Source organism: Girardinichthys multiradiatus, chromosome 18, assembly GCF_021462225.1.
Source record: "Girardinichthys multiradiatus isolate DD_20200921_A chromosome 18, DD_fGirMul_XY1, whole genome shotgun sequence".
Lineage (NCBI taxonomy): Eukaryota > Metazoa > Chordata > Actinopteri > Cyprinodontiformes > Goodeidae > Girardinichthys > Girardinichthys multiradiatus.
In genome coordinates this window covers 28412232-28430484 of record NC_061810.1, presented here as the reverse complement: position 1 = coordinate 28430484, position 18253 = coordinate 28412232, and the positions used below count along the sequence as shown (strand labels likewise).

At 38.2% G+C, this 18253-nt stretch overlaps 1 protein-coding gene across 1 annotated transcript in view; it reads left to right on the top strand.

The window, feature by feature from the left end:
• Positions 1–1347: 1347 nt before the first annotated feature.
• The window catches only part of si:dkey-103g5.4, a 37820-nt gene continuing 20914 nt past the window's right edge, over positions 1348–18253 (top strand). Inside the window, exons 1-11 of the mRNA XM_047392737.1 lie at positions 1348–1405; positions 1479–1702; positions 3340–3501; positions 3871–4050; positions 4321–4441; positions 4574–4654; positions 4772–4985; positions 5077–5239; positions 15082–15256; positions 15971–16113; positions 17286–17462. Coding sequence (XP_047248693.1) covers positions 1348–1405; positions 1479–1702; positions 3340–3501; positions 3871–4050; positions 4321–4441; positions 4574–4654; positions 4772–4985; positions 5077–5239; positions 15082–15256; positions 15971–16113; positions 17286–17462 — 1698 coding nt within the window. The remainder of the gene's footprint in view (positions 1406–1478; positions 1703–3339; positions 3502–3870; positions 4051–4320; positions 4442–4573; positions 4655–4771; positions 4986–5076; positions 5240–15081; positions 15257–15970; positions 16114–17285; positions 17463–18253) is intronic.

Genomic DNA, 18253 nt, shown 5'->3' with positions numbered 1-18253 from the left:
CAATTACGGAGCTTTTGCTGCCATAATGTATGGGTACCCTCTGATTTTCTTTCTCACAGAAAGTACTCCTAGCCCAGTGCTTGTATATATTGACTGTGTTTCTTTCATGGTTGAAGCCACTGTGTGTCATGATTTGTGTCAGGTTTGTGGAGTGCACATAGGTTCACTCCACAACATTCCTGTCTGACAAGTGCAGACAGGAATGTTGGATGAACACGATGAAGTTTAATAACAAAAGGAAATGTACAAAACCTACAGCGGAGCACAAAGGGAGCAAGACTGGGAACACAAGAACAAGACTAAGAGCACAGGCAGAACAACGGGTATGGAAACGAAGGAATAACGAGAGAATCCAGTGGAGAACATGACAACCGATAAGCTTAAATGCTGAGGGATGAGTGGAGAAATGACAAACAAACCAGAAGAGCAATAAGATGTGGAGCAGCTGTGACAGAAGGAAAGTGGGGAAGCTGAGGGAGAGAGACTAAGTAACATGAGTAGAGCTGAACTGGGATGCAAAGAAACCCAAACATCTAACAGAATAAATAGTACAGGGAACAAAGCAATAAACCAGGAATCAAAACACAAAGTAATAAATTAATATCCAGACACCTATTAACAATAATAAACACAGAGAAATGAACTGAATAAAAACAAGGATATTATCAAAATACACACACAAAAGAGAATCAAAACCCAAACACCTCAGGATCATGACACTGTGTGCGACTGTATATGAATTTATTTGTTTCTTTTGTAAGGTGCTTTGAAGTAACATTTTTGATGTGAACTGCGCCCATATAAATAAACTGTACTGAACTGAACTGAGCTGAATTGAACTGAACTTGTTGATGGATATGAGTTGTTAATTTGGCAAAACAGGCATCAAGTAAAGCAAAGCAGTGTTGACTCACATTGGGAGCCAAACCAATAATCAGTATCACGGTAGGATTGAGTAGAACAAATGTTGTAAGGTGATCTTCCAGAAGCAGGCAGGTGTTCTTTCTTTCGCCCTGCTGCTTTCCTTTGAGCAGTCACTTTCATGTCACTGTCACCTAACCTTACTGGCCTTATAAATCATTCAGCTACCCACTGAAAGTTATGCAGACTACCTAGATGGCTGTATAGTCATTTCTGGAGAACAGAGGACTGTAGAATTTTTTTCATTGGAGTATTACATCTGATTTTCTTTTCAAAGCAAGGACCATGGATAAAACACGACATGGTTTCTGTGTAAAACAGAGGTGTTTGTTCAAAGATTTTTTCAGCAAGTCGGTATTTAAAAAAATAATGCAAACGTTCAGATGCATGTGGTTTGGTTGGCTATTAGCTGTGGTGCTCAGCGCAATGGCCCATGAAAGGGACATCGGTCAACAAAACAAGGAAGGTCTGCACTGTCAGCCAGGTAAGTTTTGCCCACTGCATTCTTTTTTGTCATCAAATGGCAAGACAGACGGACATGTTTTTGCACATATTAGGTTTCTACTGTCCTCCAGCCAGCTTTGGTCCAGTCCCCTGTCCTAAGGGCACATACGGGCCAACTGCTGGAGCTGTGTCTGAAGAGAGCTGTCTGAAGTGTCCTCCACACCACTACTGCCCTCGACCAGGCTTGTTATCCCCCCTGGCCTGTGGTCCTGTGGCTCTCCAGCCTTTGTCTGGCCAGGATGTTTGCATCTGCCCACGAGAGGGACAGAGTTTTCAGGTGTTGTTTCCATGTTTGTTGTTCAAGTGGTCTTACAAGGTACAGGGATCAGCACAGTCTCCACTTCAAGACTGCTTATCTTTAGCAACACAGTACAGTACTCTTACTTACTTTTAAAATGAGGGAATGCTCTTATTTATAAAGCCTATGATTTCTTTTTTGTTGTAATATTGCTCTTTCCACATGAATAGAGTCAAAGGAGTAGCTTCCTGACTGTCACTCAGAAATATTAGACGATAAACAATCTGTAGCTTCAAGGCAGGAGAGTTCCAGATAGTGTTACTGTACAGAAGGATCAGGTTTCCCAGGTAGCTTCAGTTGCATAGGTGTTGACCTCTCCTCTCATCAGCTCAGGATTAAGGGAATGAGATTTTGCCAACTTGTCTGTGGGAGATCACTTGTGTTTATACATATGGTTGGAATATCTAAAAAGCAGGCTATTTATGAAGCACTTACTGGATACTTACAGTAGATCTTAAAAGTTTATACACCTCTCTTAAAATGCCAGGTTTTATTGATGTAAAAAATTAGACCTTGATACAGAATTTTAAATATTTTCCCCCTTTATTATTACGTTTATCCTCTGCAATTTAACCGAGTTGCATATAAATCTGTCGGGAGATCAATAACCTGGTTGCATACCAAACATTTGCTGAAACACTTTTTGATTTACCTTCAACATTCAGTCTTCAATGGTTTACACATTTGCAACCTTGAAATTGAGGCAGATTGTGGAGAGAAGTGACAGATCAAAGTGATTTCCTTGTACAAATGTTAATGTATGGGAAGGAGCGCAAAAGAAAAATCCAAAGCAATATTTATATACAATCGCACAGCGAAAACAGCAATCAATAATCATACAAAATACAGGCCATAGATAAAAAACTGGTCTGAAGGGGCAAGCAAGAGGCAGGCTACAACACTGAAGAAACTGCAAGAATTTCTTGCTATGTTCTCAACACTCTTTTTTCCTAAAGAAAACCTTCAGATCACACTGAAGTCTCTCAAAACCTAGTAGAAGAATTTGCTATGGTCTGACGAAACCATCTGGGAATGATTGGAACACAATAGCAAAATGTATGTTAGGCATAAAATCAATACTGAACATCAACAAAAAAATGAAAAAAGGTAAATATTGTTAAGGCAGTTAACAGTTTTAAATATATTTATATATCATTGTAGAAGTACAAAATAATGACTTTTAACATGTCTCTTAACTCACATTATTGTAATTTTAAGGTAACACAAAAATCCAGCTCAAAGCTAATTGGAAGTAAAAAAAAAAAAAGAACTACAGCTCTGATAACTTCATCCCTATGTAGGTTTAGGGTGACAACATGCAGATTTCGACATACAGCCCAGTTTTTGTATGCAAGTTATAACTATAGGGTAAGAGGGGGGCAATCAGAGACACTGGGTAAATGTTTATTGGATACCTATTAGTATCCCAGCAGCACCCTAGAGAAGTCAGCAAGAGCAGAGCGTAAGCAACCATAAATGTAGAAGGTGATACAGACAGGAAGTTGTAGTAGCTGAAAGTGCCACGTCTGTCCTTGCATTAAATCATTGTGTTGGTCATTTGAACCAACCTCCAGACCATAACTTGGACCTCTTTCTATCCTTTTTTTACTACATAGAGCACCGACAGCAGCTGCTTCTGCACCATTGGATATCAACCCACCAGTGACAGAGAAATGTGTGTGCAGCAAGTGTACAGTGTCTGCAGAGATGGGAAATCTCGCACACAATATGGGGAATGCTTGGACCAGAACCAGTGGTCGCTTCACTGCAAAGATGAGGTAAATTCTTGTACTTGTGATAGGACCTGCCACACACTAAAGAAGAAGTAGGGAAAAGGTTGTTGGTCTATCTTTTACAAAATGATACGAGACAGGAAACTCATACAGAAGATATGCAACAACTATGTCCTGTTTACAGAACATGCAAAGTAAACACATGATTACTGAGGGTAATGAGTACAACCTGGATGTCTTTGCCCTTTACCCCATAAACCTTACAAACCTCTAAGCTTAATGAGTCCAATTAATATTTAACTATAAACTGCTTCCTGTGACTTTTGCTCATTAATGATTTCATATGTGTTGTTTCAGAGGAATTCATTAGATAACTTACAAGTAATCAGGGTTGCATTGTGTTTTTTTCTGCAGGTATGCCAAAGTGCAGAGGACTACCGTGGTTATGACAGGGAGCTGGGTTTGTGTGTTTGCAAAGAGCCTCCTGGCAGAGCTGCATGTGGAGGCCTATGCAAGAGGAAGCCAGCTAGCCATCTGAAGCTCCAGTGCACATATGATCAAGATATGGCTCTGACATGGAGCTATGAAAGTCAGGTGGAGAATAGAGTTACATCAATACTGATAAAATCTGCCAAAAGATTGAATTTATCCTATATTTTAAGGATTCAATGTTTTCCTCAGTTGTTGCACATATATCCTTGTTGCATTTCTACTGAAACAAACACAATGGACATTGTAGGGGACAAAGCCTGTTCAGATAACACATACATGCATGCAATGTCACCTTCATTCTGAAAACTACAGCTTTATATCTCGTGTTGCATTGACCTATTAATGGCAAACACTGTTATTGTGTGCCTGCAGGTGTCAAGCATCTCAGGCAGTGTGCTGAAGACAGTTTTTGAAATGTGGGATTCTCAAGGGACTCTGCAGTGCCACAGTCATCACAAATCCTTACGTCCGGTCTATATTGTTCAGACAACAGGTCGAGACACTCTTTCAAACAATTACAGACACATAGACAATAGGGTTTTTTCTATCCAGCAGCTGATTTCTTTGTGGTTCCTTGTGACACTCGTGACCTCCTTTTTCTTCTTCATCTGTATCACAACTGCAGAGGCGGGATTCTTTGGCCTCCTCAGTGGCCTCCCAGAGGAAATTCAGCACCTGTTTCCAGACACCAAACAAAGCTCAGGCGGTTTGTCATTGCTACATACTACGCACACCAATGACAATAATAATGACTACATGGAAATTCTCAACACATGCAAACTGAATCATTGCATTAATGATGTTCTGCATGACTGGTTTACAGAAGACAATTATGAGGTCTTGGATGAGGTCAATGGCGTGGGAAATATCAGTGATGCAATAAGGGAACTTCATTTCAGAGAGTGGAACAAAGACTTGAGTGATATTGAGAAACAGAGTCTAAGTAGAATTGGAGTTCTCAACCCGACAACATGTCTCCATCTGGGGGATATTTTACTGTTCACCGTCAACACAGACCATTACCCCCTGTATGATGTGTAAGTCAGATGCTTGACTCTTTAAGGATTGAAAGTTTATTTTACTACTTATATTTTTGACATTCTTTTATCCTCTCTGCACATCGTTCAGTGAAAGTCTCTACAACACCAACAGCAATTTTGACTGGGGCACATTCAGGCTGCTGGAACAAAAGCTGATGCTGTCCTGGACTCCTCCTACCTTCTTTTCGGTGGTCTTCAGCCAACCTGGAGTTTACGTCTTCACACTTAGCAGCAATAATCATAAACACATGGTATACCTTAACTCAAAAATTAAAGCTTCTTTCTTACATTAAGTCAAGTCAAGTCAAGTCAAGTCAAGTTTATTTATATAACGCTTTTCAGCAACAAGGCCCTCAAAGCGCTGTACATAAGGAAAAACATTACAATGATACAGAAAATCAAACAACAGAGGTAATAAAAAAAATAAAGAGAATAGAATGATGGATAAGAAAACATAAGGAAAATTGGACTGAAAATATAACTAATAATGTTTAGATAACACATTCAAAAGCCACTCTAAACAAATAAGGTTTTAATCTTGATTTAAAGCAACTTAGGGTTTCTGCGCTTTTACAGTTTTCAGGGAGTTTATTCCAGATTAGTGGAGCATAATAACTAAAAGCTGCTTCTCCATGATTGGGTCTGGTTCTGGGTATGCTGAGTAGATTTGAGCCAGAAGACCTGAGAGGTCTGGCTGGTTGATACACTGACAACAAGTCCGTAATGTATTTTGGTGCTAAGCCATTCAGTGATTTATAGACTAACAGAAGTATTTTAAAGTCTATTCTCTGAGCTACAGGGAGCCAGTGTAGGGACTTTAGAACCGGGGTGATGTGCTCCATTTTCTTAGTTCTAGTGAGGACACGGGCAGCAGCGTTCTGGATCAACTGCAACTGTCTGATTGACTTTTTAGGCAGACCTGTGAAGATACCATTGCAGTAATCAATTCTACTAAAGATGAACGCATGAATTAGTTTTTCAAGGTCCTGCTGAGACATTAGTCCTTTAATCGTTGATATGTTCTTTAGGTGATTGAAGGCTGACCTTGTTACTGTCTTTATGTGTCTCCAAAAGTTCAGGTCTGAGTCCATCACTACACCCAGATTTCGATCCTGTTTGGTGGTTTCTAGCTGTATTAACTGAAGCTGTGTGCAAACTTTTAAACGCTCGTCCTGTGGTCCAAAAATTATTACTTCAGTTTTATTTTGATTCAGCTGAAGAACATTTTGGCCCATCCATGCATTGATTTCTTCCAAGCATTTACCCAGCACTTGAATGGGTTCATAGTCACCTGGTGATATCATAATGTATAGCTGTGTGTCGTCTGCATAGTTATGATAACTTATGTTGTTGTTTATTAAAATCTGAGTTGGGGGAGCATGTAGATATTGAATAGGAGAGGCCCTAAGATGGACCCTTGAGGAACGCCACATGTGATTTTTGTGGTCTCTGATGTAAAGTTACCTACTGACACAAAGACGTCCCTTTCCTTCAAGTAGGATTTAAACCAACAAGTGCTGTACCAGAAAGGCCGACCCAGTTTTCCAGGCGCTCTAATAAAATTGAGTGATCAACAGTGTCGAATGCTGCATTAAGGTCCAATAATACCAGCACTGTGGTTCTTCCACAGTCTGCCTTTATACGGATGTCAATGAACACCTTGACAAGAGCAGTCTCTGTACTGTGGTGAGCAGGAAGCCTGACTGAAAGACATCGAAGCGGCTGGTCATTGTTAGGAAGTTGTTTAACTGTTGAAACACAGCTTTTTCAATAATGTTGCTGGTGACTGTAACAACCTTTAAATAATTTGTTCCACTTTTAATTTCCTCATTATCACAGAAAAACACAGTGGAGGGCAATAATTTTGTTTCTGCCCCTTCACAAATTGGTTCTGTTGTTCATAGTGTTACGTCATCATTGCGTGGTGCATTAGACAATGCAGCCCCCTTGAAAAAGAAGGTAATCATTCATAGGAGGCAGGCTCCTTGGTTTAATTCAGAGCTGCGTACTTTAAAGCACAATGTTAGAAAATTGGAGAGAAAATGGCGCTCTATACACCTAGAGGATTCCTACTTAATCTGGAAAAATAGCCTACTGTTGTATAAAAAGACACTTCGCCAAGTCAGAACAGTTTATTTCTCTTCATTAATAGAAGAGAACAAGAATAATCCTAGGTTTCTCTTTAGTACAGGTGCTAAACTTACACAGAATCATAGCTCTGTTGAGCCATCCATTCCCTTAGCTCTCAGCAGTCATGACTTTATGGGATTCTTCTTACATAAAATTGATTCTATTAAAAAGAAAATCTTTGACATACTCCCGAAGATGATTATTTCATCCTCAAAGTGAGACAACATTGGAAGTAACCGTAGAACCTGATCTGTGTTTGGACTGTTTTGATCCTGTGAAGCTTCCTGAGTTATCAGAAATATTAGCTTCATCTAAACCTTCAACTTGTATGTTAGACCCAATCCCGACCAAATTATTTAAGGAAGTGTTCCCTCTGATTATCAGCCCCATTTTAGATATGATTAATCTATCCTTTGTAAATGGATATGTATCACAAGCTTTTAAGGTAGCTGTAATTAAACCTTTACTTAAGAAACCTTCGCTTGATCGAGATGACTTAAAAAATTACAGACCTATATCCAATCTTCCATTCTTATCTAAAATTCTTGGGAAAATAGTTGCTAATCAAATGTGTGAGCATTTACACAGCAATGACCTATTTGAAGAGTTTCAGTCAGGCTTCAGAGCTCATCATAACACAGAAACAGCTCTAATGATATTCAATTCAATTCAATTCAATTTAGTTTTATTTATATAGCGCCAATTCACAACACATGTTGTCTCAAGGCACTTCACAACAGTCAGGTACATACATTCCAATTAATCCTAACAATTGAACAGTGCAGTCGGAGTTAGCTTTTTATTCAAATTGGATCTTATGGCCTCAGATAATGGACTTCTGTCTGTACTGGTTCTATTAGATCTCAGTGCTGCATTTGATACAGTCGATCACAAGAAAGGCTGGAATATTCTGTAGGCATCAGGGGAATAGCGCTAGGCTGGTTTAAATCTTATTTGTCTGACAGATTCCAGTTTGTTCATGTAAATGATAAATCATCTTCAAACTCCAGGGTTAATTGTGGAGTACCACAAGGTTCAGTGTTTGGGCCAATTTTCTTTACTATATATATGCTTCCAATAGGTAAAATTATCAGGCAGCATTGGATAAATTTTCACTGTTACGCTGATGATATTCAGCTTTACTTATCCATGAATCCTGATGAGCCCAACCAGTTAGGTAGACTACAAGCATGTCTTGAAGACATAAAAACTTGGATGACTTGACATTTTCTGCTTCTAAATTCAGACAAGACAAGTTGTCGTCTTTGGACCGGAGTCTTTGAAAAATAAACTGCTTAGTCAATCACTTAACCTGGATGGCATTAAATTGACCTCCAGTAATAAAGTGAAAAACCTTGGTGTTATTTTTGACCAGGACATGTCATTTAAATCCCATATTAAACAGGTTTCTAGGATTTCCTTCTTTCATCTCCAGAACATTGCCAAAATTAGAAATATCCTATCCAGGAGTGCCGCTGAAAAACTAGTCCATGCATTTGTTACTTCAAGGCTGAACTATTGTAATTCGTTACTATCAGGATGTCCACAAAATGCAGTTAAAAGCCTTCAGCTGATTCAGAATGCTGCAGCAAGAGTTCTGATGAAAATTAAAAAGAGAGATCATATTTCTCCTATTTTAGCTTCCCTTCATTGGCTCCCTGTTAAATCCAGAATAGAATTTAAAATTCTCCTCCTCACATATAAAGCCCTTAATGATCTAGCTCCATCATACATCAGAGATCTGATTGTTCCATATGTTCCTAACAGAGCACTTCGTTCTCAGACTGCAGGTTTACTGGTGGTTCCTAGAGTCTCTAGAAGTAGAATGGGAGGCAGATCCTTTAGTTATCAGGCTCCTCTCCTGTGGAACCAGCTCCCGGTTTTAGTCCGTGAGGCAGACACCCTGTCTACTTTTAAGGCTAGGCTTAAAACCTTCCTTTTTGATAAAGCTTATAGTTAGAGTGGCTTAGGTTATCCTGAGCTATCTCTGTAGTTATGCTGCTATAGGCTTAGGCTGCTGGAGGACATAATGACCACTTTCACCCTTTCTCTACATTCTCACACTACTCTCCAATTTTGCATTATTTGCTGTTATTTCAGCTTCTAACTTTATGTTCTCTCTCTTTTCTCTTCCTAGAAGTTACACCTGGCCTGAGTCTGTGTCTACCTGTGACACCTTTCTGGAGGGGGCATCGTCCAAGCTTCTGCTGGCAACAACTTGATGCTCACCCTCTACCGACGATCCACATGGCCTTGCCCTGTCTTTCAGTGTTTAACCCTTTCTCTCTCCTAGACATGGCTACTGACTGAGCTTTTACTGTAACTAATTATATGTGCTTTCTTTCAGACTCTAACCTTGAAAACTGGTTCAGAGTTTATCTGTTCTTTCTGTCTAGGTGAAACTAAAGGAGCTACCATCCATTAACATTTACTTTTCCTTCCCATAGAAAGTACTCCTGGATCAGTGATTCTTTGTTCTCTTTGTGTCTCTGCTCTGTTCTCTCTAACCCCCAGTCGGTTGTGTCAGATAGCCGCTCACACTGAGCCTGGTTCTGCTGGAGGTTTCTTCCTGTTAAAAGGGAGTTTTTCCTCTCCACTGTCGCTACATGCATGCTCAGTATGAGGGATTGCTGCAATGTCAACGCCAGTGACTGTTCACTGTCTCTACATGCTCATCCGGGAGGAGTGAATGCTGCAAGTCACTGACTGGATGCAATCTGCTGGGTTTCCTTAGACAGAAACACTTTTTATCCAATTTGAATAAATAACTGAATCTGACTGCACTGTTCAATGGTTACGATTAATTGGAATGTATGTACCTGACTTTTGTGAAGTGCCTTGAGACAACATGTGTTGTGAATTGGCGCTATATAAATGAACTAAACTAAATTGAATTGAATTGAATGAAGGGGAGGTTTGATATAGGCCTGTAGTTCTGTAGTAGCAGCTTATCCAAATTGCTCTTTTTCAATAGAGGTTTGATAATTGCTTTTTCAGGGCCTGAGGGAAAACACTTGACAAAAGGGACGTGTTTATTATTTGTGTTAAATCAGATGTTATTACAGGCAAAGCTTTCTTAAGGAAAGCTGTGGGTAAAACATCGAGACAGCAGGAAGAAGAGCTTAGTTGGTGTACAATTTCTTCTAAGTTTTTTTAGTTTATTTGGTGAAATTGGGAAATTTTGGCAAAATCAGTTCTAGTTGGAGACAACATTGGTACTGGAGTTGATGTGGATATGCTGACTGCCCCTCTGATCTTTTGGGTTTTTTCAGTGAAGAATTTAGCAAATTCATTGCAGGCCCTGGTAGAGAGGAGTTCAGATGCTACAGTTACAGGAGGGTTTGTTAGCCTGTCGACCGTGGCAAATAATGCACGAACATTGTTAATGTTTTTGCTGATGATCTCAGAAAAGAAAGATTCCCTTGCATTTTTCAGTTGTAGGTTATATCTGTATAGTTTCTCTTTATAGATAGTATAGTAAACCTGGAGTCCAGTCTTTCACCACCTGCGTTCAGCTTTTCGACATTCCTTTTTTTCACTTCTGACTGGTGGAGCACTTCTCCACGGAGACATTTTCTTCCCAGAAATGACTTTCACTTTAATTGGAGCAATATGTCCGAGATTTTACAATTAAAGTTATCTACCAGCTCATCTACAGTGTTACAGGGCAAAGTGGAGGTAGAAGAGTAAATCTGGTTAAAGGTTTCAGCAGCACCGTCCTTAAAGATGCGTTTTCTTATCATGTCTCTTTGGCAAACTGAGTCATTGCAGATGATGCTTTCAAAAATAACAGAAAAGTGGTCAGATAGGGCAACATCAGTTACAGACACCTTGGAAATGTTTAGACCCTTAGTGATGATCAAGTCCAAAATATGTCCCTGTTTGTGCGTTTGCTGTTTAACATGTTGACTCAAATCAAAATTTCTAAGAATGTCACATAGATCTATTGCACTTCTGTCTTCAGGATTGTCCATATGAATGTTGAAGTCTCCCACATTACATTTTATTGACAAAGAATCATAATGAAAATACATTCCTGGTGTCAAAAAAGCGGATGTATTAGTTTTGTTGTGATATTTGATAAAAACCTCCTTTTTGTGTTTGGATTGAACTGTTTATAGCTGTTAGGCATCAGACAGGCTCTGATGTGATTTTGGAGAATACAGAACATAGACAAAACCACGTCATTCCTTGATCATTAAGTTGGTCATTGAGCTTAATTCAAGAAATGCTGTGAAAATGTATTTACTCCTTGCAGATTTCTTCTGTTTTTGCTATTTTTGTAAATGCCTTGGATTCATTAGTTAAAAGGTATAAAAGTTATATAAACCAACCTAGCCTTATGTAAAAAGTAATTTCCCCCTTGTTATATTATTAATTAATTTTTATTAGCCACATCATATGGGTCAGTTTCATGAGCCACATTCAGGTCTGATTCCTGCCCGACCCATCAAAAGGAACTAACCTAGATAGAACCTGTTGAAACATGAAAAAAGCCACACATTATGCCCCGATCTCAAGATATTCAAGAACCAGTAAGAAACAAAGTAACTACAACTAAGAACGCATTAAAGACTCACCCAGGAGGTCAAAAAAGAACCCAGAATAGGATCTGAAGCACTACAGGCCTCACCTGCCTCAATTAAGGTCAGTGTTTATCATTCACCCATAAGTCACATGTGGGGTAAAACTAACAACATTTCAGAAAAATAACATCAAACCCGCAGTCACACATTGTGTTGTGATGGTTTGATGTCCAGCAAATCCACATCTGAAAGACATTTATCATTTAAATTAAAGTTTTGAGGTGGCCTAGTCAAACTTTGGGGAACCGTGGCATAAATTTAAACTGGCTGTTCAGGCTGGAAAACCCATCAATGTATCTGAAGTAAAAAAAAAACTCTGAAAGGAAGGGTAAGCTAATTTTTCCACATTAATATAAAAGATTCATCATCAAATGCTTGGTGGAAGTTGTTTCTGCCAAGAGTGGTACTACTAGTTATTATTTTTACATCAGGGTCAGGTTGATTTGAACAGCTTTTTTTCCGTCAGTAAATGAAATCTACATTCTAAAACTGTATTCTGCATTTACTTATGTAATCTCTGTCTGGCCAAGTTTGTTTAATGATCATGATTTAATGATAATGAAGACATTTAAGTGTTAAAAAAAAGCAAAAACAAAAGACATCTGTAAGGTGGCAAATAACAGCCCTGTATATAAAAAATGTCCAATATAACAACGTTGTGGTTCATTGCTGTGTTCAGTCTTCGTGGTAACACAGCTATTGTCATAGCTGAAGAGTTGTGACAGTCTAAACCACCTTCAGCACAGCATTGATTTGAATTCAGATATACACCACAGTTTCCTGAACAAAATGAACATTAACAACACATAGCAGTGGTTTAATTGTTTCCTTGACTTCAGCTCTAAGCCAATTACTGCCAATAGTTCTGCTACCCGTAATGCACACAGGCACAACACATTCCTTGTGCTCATGTAATCATGTTAGTAATGACATGCTGCGCAACATTTAGGGTCTTTGTGAGCAATCACAGCTCTGTTTATTAGGAATATTTGTCTTTCTTCTGTCTACTCTCTTTCTCTTAGTAGCAAGATTCAGAAGTTTTTACATAGACCTTTTTTGTTTGGTCAATTTTGTTTTTAAAATAATTTTGTTTTTGACATTTGAAAGACTGTGATCACACCTAAATCCACCCTTCCTCACTACGGCCCTTGATGAGCTCCTCAAAGCAGGAAAACCTTGAGCCAAAACACCTTATTTTTATTATTAAAATCTGTACTAAAGGTTTTAAAACAAAATATATAAAATAGACAAGAAAGCCAGTTTTTTCTACTGCTCATAAGTAGGAAAAAAATGACAACCAGTAAAAGTTATAAAAAAAAAGCAGCATAGTTTGATGTGTTTTACTTTCTGCCTTTTATGTCTACATCTTGCCATTTTTCACACACTCCATGATTATTCTGAAGTTAAACATTAACAGTCAAGTAGTGAAAGGCGAAAAGAATAAAAGATGACCGTTAATATGTTGCTAAAAGCTGTGTGATGCAAAACAGATTAGTCGCAGCACTAATGACTGATGTAAATTTATTTAAGCACAATAAAAGATATGTTGACACCGAAATGAAATATGACCCGTTTTTATGAGGGCAGCCTTGGAAAGTTGGGATTTCACTTCTAAAGATCATTTTACATCTTAAGGTGTGTTCCTGACAACCAGAAGCAGACAGTGCTGTTGGATTTGAATAACAAATTCTTGTCAAGGAGAAATCCTCGAAAATCATTTGTTTGACGGAATTACTCTCAAATCACTCTCAAATGTTTGAAATGGTTCCTTGTTCAAATCAAATTACCACTAAAAGGGGAAAGCTTCTTTAGAAAAGTGTACTAGATTAGATTGACAGAGCCACAGTATGTATAGCGATGCATTGTCACAACACCTTTAAACTCAATACCATTTTCGGCTGCCCTTTTGTTTTGGTGAAATGTTCTTTCTAATAAATTGCAGAAAATATTATCACAGTTTGGCAATTTTCCAAACCAGTAAATAGAAATGTATCACCAATTTAGAAAAATATAGAATTTAAAAGTTTTGCTTCCCTTGATTATAAAACATTAGACAAAATAATACTTAGAAGTTATTTTATTTTTACTATGATTGCTTATCTTTAGTGTGTTTTTGTGTATTTTCACTTGCCTGTCAGTGTGGTGCTGATACATTTATCTTCTGTGATAGAGTGACATCAAAGATAGTTATAGAAGGATTACCAGCGAAAACCAAATATTATTAGTAATTTGGACTTTAGCTGCTCTTACACCAATGATCCAGCTTTCTTAGTTAGACTACAATGGACTGTTATTACTTAGTTCAACTTCAGTACCAGTAAAAGCAATATATCATCAGCACCTGGAAATGTGGATTAAAGCTGTTTTGTACCAGTGACTCAGCTTCCCTAGTTAGAAATCAGTGGAATGATGAGACTATTAGATTTCTCAGAAGGATTCATAGATTTTTTGATTTCTTAGGATTGTAGTATCATTTGATTTGTTTTTCTTTGTCTGTATCTGTGTTTATTTTCTTTGTGATTGTATTGTAATTGTATGTACAGTGCTTTGAGTGTCTCGTTACTGAAAAGCGCTATATAAATAAACTTACCTTACATGGCTAGCTCAGTCAGTTAGTTGCCTTTCTACAGTTGCATGCAGCTCGTCCTCTGCATGGACAACAGTAGACAACAAGCCGTCCATCCTCCATACATAATCAAAGGCAATCCTTAGCTGCATAGAAAACAAAACCTCCAGCCCTGCTGATGCAGCCAAAAATACATACATATCACTGGAGTAAGAGAGGCCAATGGCAAGCTGTGTGTAGCAGTTCATAAAAACCCCAATAAATAATAGCAACACTCATTAATTTAAGTGAAATCTTGTTAAACATTTATCGAGATGCAACTCGGGGCATTTTTTAGTTAGAAACTTGATTGTTTCGAAGAAATTAAATGAGATCTGTTACCTTGTATTGAGCTCTCCATCTAATGATAGAGAAAACATTTTTAAAACATGACAAGACACTGATATAGGTGCAGATCTTCACGAGAAAGGTTAGCAGGGGACCTAATACATTTTTTGACACAAGTTATAAATGGTAAAGTGTTGCTAACTATTGATTGTGATTCCTTTCAGTATGTACGAGTTATGCCTGCAGGGGGCCAGTGTTATGAGCCTGGGGCCTTCTTTCCAACTATCCCACGACATTTGACCCAAATGGGAATCAGCAGAAGACGTGATCTGTTACTTCGACCGGACTGGCTGGTGACTGGCGGGCTGCTTTTTGGAGCTGTGGTCATTCTCTGTTTATGTGTTGCACTGCTGGTTAGTGTTTTAAGCACACAAGGCCTTTAGATGTTCACAAGTAATTCAAAATAACATTGTATTTTGTGTAGATTATGTTCCAGGAGTATGGGTGGCCAGAAAAGCAGCCAATCAAAGCGAGGTATCGGTCGTTGCAGCTGGTCTACCAAATGGATGACTATGCATCAAAAGGCTCAAGGATTTTCACAATTAGGAAGACCCATCGAAATCAACAAGCTAGACTAATGAAGGACTCCATTCAGCCAGGTTGAATATTCTGATCATTTACTCATTCAATAAAAGCCTACGGGCCAATTTGTTTCCTACTTACATTCAAATGTAGAAAAATGTACCTGCAACGTGCACCAGCCCCACATTCTGTCTAAACAAAGAGGAACTTTGAAGACCCCAGTGGCTTCTTACGCAACACTGACACTGACCTCTGGGTGGTGCACCCATCCAACCAGTTACTGCTGAGAAAGCTGACGTCATGAAGCTGATGGCATGTTTACATTAACTTAAAGTTCAAAGGAAAACAGTCCAAGCGTGCAATCAATGGGTCCTTCTTCAGTTTATTATTGTTCAGCTTCTGACGTCATTACAAAAAAGAACCGAGCAGAACTTTGCACCCGAGTAAATGTTTCAAAACAGGTGCACACATGCACAACAGCTTTTAATGTTCTTTTTGTTACGCAGCTTATTACAAGGTGCCTTGCAAAATTATGTATATCCCTTAAATTTGTCCACAACATTTAACTTTATAACCACAAACTTTAATGTATTTTATTAAGACTTTCTTAGATTGTCTATCTATCACATACAGTCCCAATACAATACACTGAAACTCACTGAAACATACATACATTAAGGTTTATGGTAGCAATTTAACAAAAAGTGTAACAGTTCAAAATAAATTTTATACCTTTGTCATCTGTCTTTCTCTCCCTTTTTTAACTGACCTTTTTTTTTTTTTTTTAAAAGCACCCTGCCCAGATGTCTTAAATGAGTTCTGGGATTACGAACACCAGGTGGATTTGGAGGCTTTCAGCAGCAACACCTTCTATGGCCTCTTGCTCAAACAAAGCCTGTCTGTCACTACAAGGCTGGGACAAATCACAACTGAGGTAAAAACTTCTGGATTATATCCAAATTAAACAGACACATATGAACTGACCCCATATGATTCCTTCTTTTATTCTTCACACTTACTTGTCGTTTCTGTGAAACAGAACTATTCAGGATTATTTTGTATTTTGAATGTTAGATGCTGCACACTCCCTCATTGTTGTTTCTTATAAGAATCTTTATGCAGGTTGAGGAAATTGAGATGCCACAGAAAGTGTTGAAATTTGTTCATTGGATAAGTGGTGTAAATTGGACAGATGGACAATTTCATAAAATGTTTAAAAACATAAATTAAATTTGTTAACTTATTCATGAATTTTACATTTTTAGCTCTATTCAAATAATAATTGACACACTAGTAAGTCTAACCATTGCACTGCAAGTCTGTTTTAAACTAATTTAAAGTTCAGGTTGGACCACAGCACAGAATGGTTCAGGGCTCATGAAAAAGCACAGCAAGTTGTGAAGTATTGCCACTGCCATACTTTATTTACATCATGTTGTATTCAAAGTGTGGTGATTAATAACAAAACACTAATACACAAAACCAGTATCAGTAAGACTTAATTTACCCATCCATGTCTTAAATATGTTTATTTTAGTGGCTGTGGATTTTGCTCATCTTTTTCTATCTTGTTCACTGTGAGAAAAAAAATACCTTTTAAAGTAAATCTTCAGTAATTTCTTGTTGAATTCTTCCTATTTATTTAAATTTTCATCTCAGCATGAGGTTTTAATCTTTGTGTAAAAATTAAAAAAAACGCCAATAAACACATTGCAGTGTTCACTTCTCAACCCCTAGTTTGATTTCTTACAAGCACTGATCCAATTTAGTCACGTACTTCTTCTCTTTCACCATCTTCTGTCCATCCTCCTATATATTTCACAGATAACATTTAGATCTATTGAAACATGAAGGCCTCTGTTTTCTTCTTTGCACTTCTCTTTGTCCTGTGTCCTTTCTGTGTAATTAGCTAGATGCAGTTTAGAGAGCAGATTAATGTTACAGCCCCAAGAAAGTGAAGAAATGAAGATGTAAGAAGAGACGATGGTGCACAAACACTTGTGTCTCCTGAGGATTCAAGATGTTCCCTATAGCTATATGTTAGTAGGCTCTGGTGTCCACAGTTTTATGATGATTTTGTTTCTAATGTTTTTTGTGTTTGTCCAGGTAAAGGAGATGTATCAGGGAGTCCTTGGGAAATTACAGCTACTCCACCCAGGCGTAATTGCTGAGGAGAGGGTGGGGGAAGGTTACAAGAGGATGAAGAAAGAGATGGAGAAAGAAGTGGGGCGACGGAGGTCTTTGGCCTCCCATCTACAAACTTTGCTTGACAATCAGCTTGAGGTAATAAGCAAGTCTTATGATACAGTGCCTTGCAAAAGAGCTAATACATCCAGATCTTTTCCACATTTTGCCATGTCAGAATTACAAACTTCAGTGCATTTTATTGGTATCATAACGGTAAAGAAAAGAACATACTGTTTTCAAAGATTTTTTTCCAAATAAAAATCTGAAAAATGCAGCTTGCCTCATCTCCACCAAGTCCATGTTTTGTTTAACTACTTGTTACCACAGTTACAGCTGCAAGTCTTTCGGGGTATGCCACTATCAGGTTTACATTCCTAGAAACTGAAATGTTTGACCAATCTTCTTTGCTAAATGGTCAAGTTCTGTTAGACTGCACAGAGAGCATCTGTGGACAATAATTTTCAAGCCTTGCCACAAATTCTCAATTGGGTTTGGATCTCGACTCAGCCTTAAACAGCTTTTCTTGCAGGATTATTACATATTTTGTTCCATACATCTTCTCAGTGCAATGCTATTGCCACCACCATGTTTCACATTGGGACAGGATGTTCATTGTAACGCACAGCGTTTGTTTTGGTTGTATATGGTATTTTACATGTGTATGGGACTAAAACTGTATTTTTTTGTAAAGTCCAAACTGAACACCTTAAACATGTTTGCTGCCCCTCCAGAATTAACATGGACCTCTTGGCTGCATCATTTGCTGATACTACAGTCTTTTAGAGTACAACCTCTTGCACTTTTGCACATCTAAAAAGTAAAATAAATGTACTCTCTAGATGTCAGTTTAGATGGAGAGCATCTGCGAACATCAATTTTAAGTCTTG